Genomic DNA, 10739 nt, shown 5'->3' on the forward strand with positions numbered 1-10739 from the left:
ACCTGATTGGACAAATTACTCCCCATTCTAAGGTATAACGCATTTTTTTCATCAATTAATATTTCACTCCAATTCTAACTACAAATTACCAATTTCATTTTCTCTCGATAAGTGCATGTCGTATTCTGGCTACCACTAAACCGTGTTTTCCTTGCAGGAGAACGGAAAGGTGGCCAGGATACGACAGCTGCTCTGCCCCCCGAAACACTCGACAAAGACTATCAGACCATCACAGCTCAGTCAACTAGCAAGCCGACCCTCACAGCTAAAGACAAACGAAACATAATGAGAAATAACGTCGTCCAAGTACTCACGAAGTCCACCGTCATGCCATTCCGATGGCTCAAAAGTTCCTACAGATGTTTCTACTGCTACGATATTTTCCAAGAAGCGTCAGAGCTTAAAAACCATCAGCAAACTCACACTGGAGATGCCATCAAAATTCAGGCTATGAAAAATTACTGGGAACCTGTCGTTTACATAGACATATCTGACTTATCCTGCAATCTTTGTCCTGATAAAATAACTGATTTATATGACCTGGTTGATCATTTAATTCTTATTCACGGAATAGAGTATAATAAGGATGTAGGCATTTGTATGGTTGCTTTTAAGCTTGATAATTTTAATGTTAGCTGCCTTGCTTGTGGTGCCAGTTTTTACACATTTGGTCCTCTGCTCCATCATACGAACAAAGACCATAAAGGAACGTCCGCCATCCTATGTGACGTTTGCGGCCAACATTTCAAAGATGCGAACTTACTACGTCTTCACGTGAAAACGGTGCACGAAAACGCACTATACTTATGTACGGAATGTGGCGAAAAATTCGATTCAAAATCCAAGCTTAAGACTCATCAGAAAAATAACCATGATATGGAAAAGAAGTATAAGTGTCCGAATTGTTCTGAGGTGTTCCAAAGCCATTATAAGAGGTCTCGGCATATGGCTGCGGAACACAAGAATAAGCAAGAAATTAAATGCCCTCACTGTCCAAAGACCTTCGTTTTTAGAAGTATGATGATGACTCATTTAAGAGACTCCCATCTGAAATTCAGGAACCACGTCTGTGGGGTTTGTGGTTGGAAGGCATTCAATAGCAATCGCTTAAAGAACCACATGTACAAACACAGTGGGGAGAAGAATTTTAAATGTGATGCCTGTGAGAAAGCGTTTACAACGAAAAAGATAATGAAGGCACATTTCGCGAGGATGCATAAGACTCCACATCCTACTATTATGCAGTATGATAATCCTTATGTGGGGCAGGTTTAGATATCTTTATAAAGGGGCTAAAAGTTGAGGCAATTTTACACTGCATTTATATTCGTAGATAGAAATCCTACGTATAAATTGTAAACTATTTAACTTTAATGAATTTTGATGTAAGTGAAATCATAGAAGGTCTGTTATGTAGAGGTTATTTAATGTGATGTACATAAAGATCTCAAAATAATATGTTCTCATAATTTACTAGTTTAGATATGAAGATTTTAGTAGTAGCGCGACCACTGAACGGGATCTCGGGTTCGATTCCCAGGTCGAAGGTTTTAAGAAACTTCTTTGGCCCACAAGTCGTATGTGATACACACCGATTGTTTAACTATTGTGTCTGCATCGTGGATAGTGAAGTAGTTAAGGCGAGGAATTGGTCAACAATAATTCCATAACCGGCACGCGCATCTAAGGCGCCAAAAGGGGTCGGAGCGTCTGAGCGGGGCGAGGATAACAATACGCGCGCTAGCTTATAACTAAAAGTCGTAAGCGACAAAATGGTTTTTGTAATTTTATTATTTAGAAATGATAATTTGATAAAAAATCCTTCTACAATTTTAAAGAGTATGTATATACTCAACTATTAAAAAAGTTAAGAGGCTTAAATCGGTCCCGTATGCCCATAATATGTGAATCTCTTTTTAAAAAGAGGTATGTTTGATATATTTTTCTCTGTTATAAAAGTTACCTAATCATGTTTCTACTTCTAACAAAATAAGGTTCATATCATGAATTTTCAGGTAACCAAGTTGTATTTTGATCCGTTTTGTATTTACTGAGAAAAATTGAAATCCTTGGAGCCAAAAATTCCAATTCGTCCTCTTAAGTAACTCCAGCGTGAAAGTTGGTGGTGATAAACCCGTGCGTACTTGAAAAGTCGGTCTTGCTTGTGATCTCTCTCTGGTGTTATCCGATTATCGTCCCATCGCGCCATGAGAGTGAAGGAATAGTGAGTGCACCTGTGTCTGCGCAAATGCTTGTGCACTATAATATGTCCTGCGCAGTTGGCTGATCTCCTTAGAGGGAATAGCCGCTTTGGCCGATAGTCCGCTTGAATGCCATTACAATATTATAAGATGGTTGTAAGATTTACCAGAAGCAAGCTTTCTTGAGCCTTTCTTAATGAATATAATATTATTAATAATTACCTATGTTGTTTCATGCAGCAATACTTATTCTGTGCAATAACGACTATAGTTTGTATTTACCCATACAAAATAAATTATTTACTAAAATTATAAATATACAGGGCCCCGATTCTCCTAAGTTAATAATGTCAAAATCGAATAGAAATCGAATCGCAATATGATCGTAATAGCAGTTTTAACCATATCGGGCATTCTGCTACTAATAAAAGACCAATCGTATTCGATTGACATTTGATTGGTGTGCGATTGGTCTGCTATTTTGATGATTTTGGTCTATACGGTAGTTTGCATATAATCATTTTGCAATCGAAAATCATTTTCAGACAAAATGATTCATTATTGAATGATAGAAAAGGATAAAAACGTTTATTTCAAAGAAAAAATAGCGGAATGCCACATACGCTTCAATCGTAATCGAGTCGGGATTGGATCTCAGTCGAATCGAGTCGAACGTCAATCGAATGGCGCTTAAGTAAAATTAGGAGAATCGGGCCCCTGCTAAATATGTGTGTAGTATTTCCCTTCTTTATACCGGTGGCATAAAATTATTAATTATATCAATATTGTATTCGAACACAGATGAAAATAATTTAGACCCACCGAGTAAGCTTTTCATATCAGCGTTGCTGGCTTTGATTTGGTGTTGTAGGCAATAATATCTACCTATGTAGATAAATTGGAGTTCAAATCAAGTGATTGTCTTTCAAATGAGTCTTTAATTCAACAGATATATTACTTAGGTATCTCATCATCATCCTCCGAGCCTTTTCCCAACTATGTTGGGGTCGGCTTCCAGTCTAACCGGATGTAGCTGAGTGCCAGTGCTTTACAAGGAGCGACTGCCCTATCTGACCTCAACCCAGTACCCCTTGGTTAGACTGGTGTCAGACTTACTGGCTTCTGACTACACGTAACGACTGCCAAGGATGTTCAATGACAGCCGGGACCTACAGTTTAACGTGCCATCCATATTACCTAGGTATCTAATGTGGCGCAAGACAGTGACGTTAATTGACGTTTAGAATTAATTAAATGAATTGATCCTACTAATATTATAAACACGAAAGTTTGTATGTATGGATGTATGGATGTTTGTTACTCTTTCACGCAAAAACTACTGAATGGATTTTAATGAAACTTTACAATAATACTAATATTATAAACGCGAAAGTTTGTATGTATGGATGTATGGATGTTTGTTACTCTTTCACGCAAAAACTACTGAATGGATTTTAATGAAACTTTACAATAATATAGCTTATACATCAGAATAACACATAGGCTACAATTTGTAAACATATTGTTCGAAATACTAAACCTGCGCAGACGAAGTCGCGGGCACCAGCTAGTTCTAAAATATTTATGAATTTGTAAATAAAAACCTACTTCATTAAATTGTTCGAACTTTTCAGTTGTAAACTTTAGTTCCTATTTTGACCAACCGCAAAATTAGCTCGGTGGGTCTATATGTATTTTGATGTCTCTATCCTATTTATATCTCTCTATATATTTAATTAATAGATATTTAAGTAAGTTTTGGATTGACTTAATAAATTAAGTATACATGGGTAGACTTTAAATTGTGTTTAATTTGATATTAATACCTGATCCCCTCCATTTAAACTCCAAAATGAATTTACTACCAGTGCTACCAACTTTGGAGAGAGCGTTTGACGCACACTTTAGGTACTATTGCATTAGAATTGTAAAATGACGGATATGAAGAATAATAATTCAAATCACTAAAATAAAACATTTAAATCAAGATAAAAGACCAGAAAAGTGTAAGAACTTTTCAGTTCAGAAACTTAACCAAGAGGACATCTAACGCGAAAATTTTTTCGTTTCAGAACGAAAGATGGAAGCTAAAATCTCCGAAGAAAGACGTAAAGACCAACTAGCGACAGTTCTCACAATTATCATTCAAAATTCTACAATCCTGCCTTTTAGGTGGCAGAGGAGCAAATATATGTGCTTCTACTGTCAATCTGTTTTCGTCGAGAGCTCGAAACTTAGGCAACACACAGACGACTTTCATAGAGAGATCAGAATCAAAGATATAATCATCAGAACTTTACACAGAAAAGCCAGAGTCAAGCTAGACGTGTCTACTCTATGGTGCACGAGCTGCGAAAATGAATTTCAAAATTTCCAATCTTATTTGGACCATCTTTCCGACATTCACGGATTTGATTTAGACAATGAGGCTTCATCATCCTTTGATTGTTACGCTTTAGCTGACAATGGAATGTCTTGTATAGAATGTGGACAGTATTTTCTATTTTTCGGACCTCTACTTCTACACACGCACAAGTACCATATTGAGCAGCATTTTTGCGAGATGTGTGGCCAAGGATATGTGGGAAAACATAATAGGGATAACCATGTCCGGCAGATACATGGGATCAAGTCTTGCAAGCATTGCCATGAAATCTTTCCTACGCAATATGCTCTAACAAATCATATTGAAAACGTGCATAGAACTGACAAACTCCAATGTCCGTTATGCCCAGAAATATTAGCCAACAGATACTTAAAAAGGCGCCATCTAGCGCTAATCCACGATTGCAAAAGTGCTCAACTTATATGCGAATATTGTTCCAAAATATTTACAAGAAACAATAAATATGTTCAGCATAAATTAAGGGTGCATTATAAGGAGAAAAAATATACTTGCGAAGTTTGTGGACACAAGGCTTTTAATCCTGATTCGTTGAAAAGTCATATGGTATGCCATGACGAAGCTCGTCCTTTTAAGTGTGAGACCTGTCACAGAACTTTTAGAAGGAAGAAGAATCTTGTGATACATAGACGGACGCATAGGGATAATGTTGGGAATATTAATAATTTTATTGTTTTTTCTAAATAATAAATGTTGGTAGTCAAATGAGTTTTGTTTTATTGAGTCTACATTACCTTAGTTTAAGTAGTTATACTACACCATTTCGAAGAAGTTTTTATACAACTGACTTATGACTATGCCATCACGAGGCAGCGAGACATCTCTCAGGTCCTAGTCACTCGTGCTATGCGCGGTGCTCATTGCTGGACGGACCATAGACTAATTGTCACCAAACTGCGTATTTGCCTTCGGCGACCATTCAGGGCTAGCAGGAAAAAGCCTCAGAACTTAAACATTGAGAAACTCAAACATCCGGGACCCCGAAGCAAATACGCTGAAACGCTGGCATGTGATATACACTCTCATAAAAATACCGGTGATATTGATGCAGACTGGAACGCTTTATCGTCGTCCATTCTTGGCGTAGCCGTTAACACCATAGGTCTAAAAAATAAACGCAAGCAAGACTGGTTTGATGAGAACGACGAAGTTCTTTCTAAAGCTATTGCCAAACACCGAGAACTTCTCAAGCGCAGTAATAACAGCGTACTTATAAGAGAGAGTGACCGTGAGTTGCGTAAACTCACGAGACACACTAAAGATCAATGGTGGCAAGACAAGGCTCAATACATCCAGTGGCTTGCTGATAGTAATCAGCTCGGGGATTTCTATAGCGAAATTCGCAATCTCCTGGGTACCACCAACTTCATAAAGGTACCACTGAAGTCGCTGGATGGTAAAATTCTGCTGAAAAGCAAAAATGAAGTGTTAGATCGTTGGGCAGAACACTTCAATAAGCTACTTAATGTAGATCGAACAGCCGATCTACACTACATAGACAGTTTGCCTCAACTTCAAATAGCAGAAGAATTGGATGATGCCTTGTCTAAACATGAGGTGCTTTGTGCCATCAAACAACAGCAAAATCAGCGTGCGGTTGGCCTAGACCTTATACCAGGTGAACTTCTGAAGTACGGCGGCGAGGAACTGCATTCGCGCGTCTGGGAAATGTTTGTGCTTATGTGGGAGAAAGAACAAGTTCCTGAAACTTTTAAGTTATCACGAGTCAGGGCTCTCTATAAGAACAAAGGCGACCGGTCGGAATGTGGTTCTTACCGCGGTATTTCACTGCTCTCTGTCTCTGGAAAAGTCTTCGCCAGAGTACTTCTGAACCGCCTCAGGAACCTCTCTGAAAAGATTCTGCCGGAAACCCAATTTGGTTTCAGACCAGACAGAGGAACTTGTGAGGCAATATTCGCAGTCCGTCAACTCCAGGAAAAAAGTAGAGAGCAGGGACAGCACTTGTATCTCTGCTTTATTGATCTGGAAAAAGCCTTTGACTGCGTCCCTCGCGAGGCCCTCTGGAAGGTACTGAGAAAGTTGGGATGTACAGAGAAGTTCATAAGACTCCTGCGGCTCCTGCACGATGACATGCAATGTTGTGTAGCGGTTGAAGATGACCAATCGAGCTTCTTCTCCGTCACCTGTGGAGTGAAGCAAGGTTGTGTCCTGGCTCCCACATTGTTTGCATTATATTTCGCAGTTGTAGTCCGGGAAGTATTGACTTCTTCTCCTGAAGGAGTTCGTATTCGTTATCGGACTGACGGCAAACTTTTCAATCTGAATAGACTCAAGGCGACCACAAAGGTGTCCTATGCACATATACAGGACATTATGTATGCAGATGACCTCTGTTTCGTGGCTGAATCCCCTGAAGTCCTGCAACAGCTAGTCACGAACCTTCACAAGCAGTGCTGTACATTTGGTCTAAAAATCAGCATCAAAAAGACAGAAGTGATGTCTTTAGACAATCACGGACGTCAAGAACTGACCATTATGCTTGGTGAAGATGTGCTGAAGCAGGTCGATAAATTTCGATATTTGGGGAGCATTATAACATCAAAGTGCGACCTTGACGCCGAAATCAATAGCAGAATTGGTGCTGCAGCCGCTGCTTTCGGCAAATTCGACAAGAAGGTCTTCAGCTCCCATGACCTAAAGATATCCACAAAGGTCTCTGTGTATATGGCAGTTGTGTTGCCTTGTATACTCTACTCAGCGGAAACATGGACACTGTACCGACGCCACATCAAGCAACTAGACCGCTTCCACCTCAAATGTCTGCGCAAAATATTAAATATCCGTTGGTTTGATCGTGTGCGTAACACAGAAGTGTTGAGGAAAGCCAGTGTAGGTGGCATTGAAGCATACCTCATGAGGAGACAGCTTCGTTGGTGCGGGCATGTACTGCGCATGCCGGATACTAGAGTGGCCAAGCGCATCCTCTACTCCGAGTTGCAGGAGGGCAAGCGGAAACGTGGCGGACAGCTGCTGCGATACAAGGATGTGCTGAAGCGCCACATGAAAAGCTGTTCCATTGAACCATCTCAGTGGGAGAATCTGGCATCCAACCGCAGAGACTGGAGAAGCCGCGTTAAAGCCAAAGTCTTTGACTTTGAAGCACGCCGACTTTCTGAGTTGGATGCCAAACGAGATGAGTTGAAAGCTCGACCACCTGTAGCTATCAACTACAACTTTGTGGCTGGTACCCTGACATGTCCGCAGTGTGCGCGGACTTTCACGCACAAAATTGGATACTCAAGCCACATGAGAGCACACGCACGCCATTAGGGTCGAAGTGGTCGCCGTTGCCGAAATCGGCGTGGAAGAGATTAGATTATACAACTGACTTATAGAAATTCTTATAGATACTGAGTGGGCGAAAACGAGATGTTTGAATAATGAAAAATACCTATTTCAGACTATGTACATCACGTCTCCTCCGACATTAAAAGAAGTTTTCACAATCATTGAAGAACATTCCACAATCATGCCTTTAAGGTTTCTTCCAGGGGCCCGATTCTCCTAATTTTACTTAAGCGCCATTCGATTGACGTTCGACTCGATTCGACTGAGATCCAATCCCGACTCGATTACGATTGAAGCGTATGTGGCATTCCGCTTTGTATTATATTCTATTTTTTCTTTGAAATAAACGTTTTTATCCTTTTCTGTCATTTAATAATGAATCATTTTGTCTGCAAATGATTTACGATTGCAAAATGATTGTACAGCAAACTACCGTATAGACCAAAATCATCAAAATACCAAACCAATCGCACACCAATCAAATGACAATCGAATACGATTGGTCTTTTATTAGTAGCAGAATGTCCGATATGGTTAAAACTGCTATTACGATCATATTGCGATTCGATTTTGACATTATTAACTTAGGAGAATCGGGGCCCTGGGCCCTGTAAACTTAAATTCAAATGTAATCCCATACACGCGGGTAATCTAACTGCATTTCCCTTGTATGTACGTACATACATATTTTATTATTATTTTTGTTTATAAGTTTACTCGAATTGTATGGATCATGTTATCTGAAATAAAATGCTTTGAATTTGATAAACTTTTTAATGCAAAATATAATTGTACTTATAACTTTCGGAGCTGATTTTCTTCCCAGTAGAAAACACAAGGTGAAGGGAGCCGGTCTTATGTGGCTTAAGTTTTATACCTGGAAGATTCAATTTGATTTAACTTTCCCGATTATACATCTCAATAGAATAACAATTTAGTAGACAAGCAGTGCAAATGGTTCGTTAACCAATTACATACCTAACTTTACATAGTTTCAATAGATTCTAAGTACAAATATACTTTGTTTCAGATTACGAAGATGCAGAAGACAGACTCTCAGAGCGGCAACGGAAAGACGACCTCACTAAACTCATCACTATAGTTCTAGAAAATTCTACCATTCTACCATTTCGATGGGCCTCTAACAAATACATGTGTTTCTATTGTTGCTGTGCTTTCGTCGACAGCGTGAAGTTACGAGAACATACCATTGAGGAACACAGAGATGCTAAATTAAGAAATGTTTTAAGAACTTTAGTAGGCAGTAGTCGGGTAAAGTTAGATACCTCGGAAATAATTTGCAAAAAGTGCGGCAAACAGTTCAACCTCTTCGAAGATTTTTTGACTCACGTGTCTATGGCTCATGATTTCAAATTCAATAGGGATATTTCTAGCTGTATTTTCACATTTAATTTATCAGATAACGGCATGTCTTGTCATGAATGTGGACAGGAATTTAGATTTTTCGGTCCTTTACTGAAACACGCGCATAAATATCATAATAAATACAAAACTTTTCTTTGCGAAATATGTGGACAAGGTTTTGTCGCCCAAGCCAATGTTACCAGTCACATAAAAAACGTACATTCCATTACAAACGGACAGAAATGTCAGAAATGTGATAAAGTTTTCCGAAATCCTTATGCTTTACAAATACATTGTGATCGAATACATAAGATGGAGTTGTTAAAATGTCCCAAATGTCCAGAGATTTTAGCGTCAAAATACTTGAAAAAACAACACTTAGCTTTAGTTCACGATGTTAAAAAACTACAATTTAACTGTGACCAATGTACAAGAGTATTCACAATGAAAAGTAGGTTAGTTCAGCATCAACTAAGAACTCATTTGAAGCAAAAAACTGTAGCGTGCGAGATATGTGGTTTTAAAGTCTTTAATAACGATCTTTTAAAACGTCATATGGTCCGCCATGATGATTCCCGTCCTTTTGAATGCGAAGTTTGTAGTAAGACTTTTCAGAGGAAGAAAACTTTGGAAATACATAAGAGAATACATACGAATGATAGAAGGTATGTATGTAAAGAGTGCGGGAGGGCGTTTGTTCAAGTAACAAGTTGGAAATTGCATATGAGAGTGCATCATAGCGGAGTTGAGAACTCTGTGTTCAGAGATTTTAGTTAGGTTTGAATTTGTTATTAAACGTTATTGCTCAGTTTTTGTTGTGTTTTATTTTATCACGCTGACCACCACTAACGGCGCCGAAAATTATGAAACTCTATGAAGCCCTTTGGAATGACCCGCCTGAGTTTAGCGATTTATTAATTTGAAAACGGCTGAAAGGATTTAGATAAAAGTTGGTCGATAGGTAAGCATGTAGTAAAACCTCAAGAAAGCTTGTTTTAAAGTTTTTTAATATCTAATTATATATCACCCAAAATTAGAAACACTATATACATCGCTATTTACATCAATTTATACACAAACTATTGCAATCGCTGCTTAAAATTATAAATACACACACTTGACGACAGATATGTAGGTACAGACGCCAGCAGGTTATCCTACCCGAATCTGTCAAATGTTACCAATCGAACATTAATCTTCCACTATTGTGACAAGGTTGAACATCTATTGAATACATTTGACAGATTGAGGTGGGCTGATGTGCTGTCATCTGTATCTAACCAACAAAATATGACAGATGTCATTAGGTACGTAGATTGATAAATGAAAAATCCCTTTATTCATACATAATTATTTAAAACAGGCGCCTACCCATACCAGGGGCCCGATTCTCCTAAGTTAATAATGTCAAAATCGACTAGAAATCGAATCGCAATATGATTGCAATAGCAGTTTTAAGC

General features: G+C 38.7%; 1 protein-coding gene across 4 annotated transcripts in view; it reads left to right on the top strand.

Moving 5' to 3' along the window:
* Window positions 1-10090, top strand: part of LOC110380700 (zinc finger protein 62 homolog) — a 33009-nt gene extending 22919 nt beyond the window's left edge. The window contains exons 5-6 of one of the 4 annotated variants that reach the window (XR_010278012.1): window positions 158-1640; window positions 2103-2706. Coding sequence is in view for 2 of the 4 variants with exons in the window: in XM_064042967.1 (XP_063899037.1) it covers window positions 8945-10056 (1112 nt within the window). In the remaining 2 variants the exon portion in view is untranslated. Of the gene's footprint in view, window positions 1-157; window positions 1641-2102; window positions 2707-4273; window positions 5311-8944 lie in introns of those variants that run through there. The other 3 variants (XM_064042970.1, XM_064042967.1, XM_064042971.1) reach the window with 3 other exon arrangements.
* The last annotated feature ends 649 nt before the right edge of the window (window positions 10091-10739 follow it).

The sequence above is a fragment of the Helicoverpa armigera genome, chromosome 30 (assembly GCF_030705265.1).
Source record: "Helicoverpa armigera isolate CAAS_96S chromosome 30, ASM3070526v1, whole genome shotgun sequence".
In the NCBI taxonomy this organism is placed as follows: Eukaryota; Metazoa; Arthropoda; class Insecta; order Lepidoptera; family Noctuidae; genus Helicoverpa; species Helicoverpa armigera.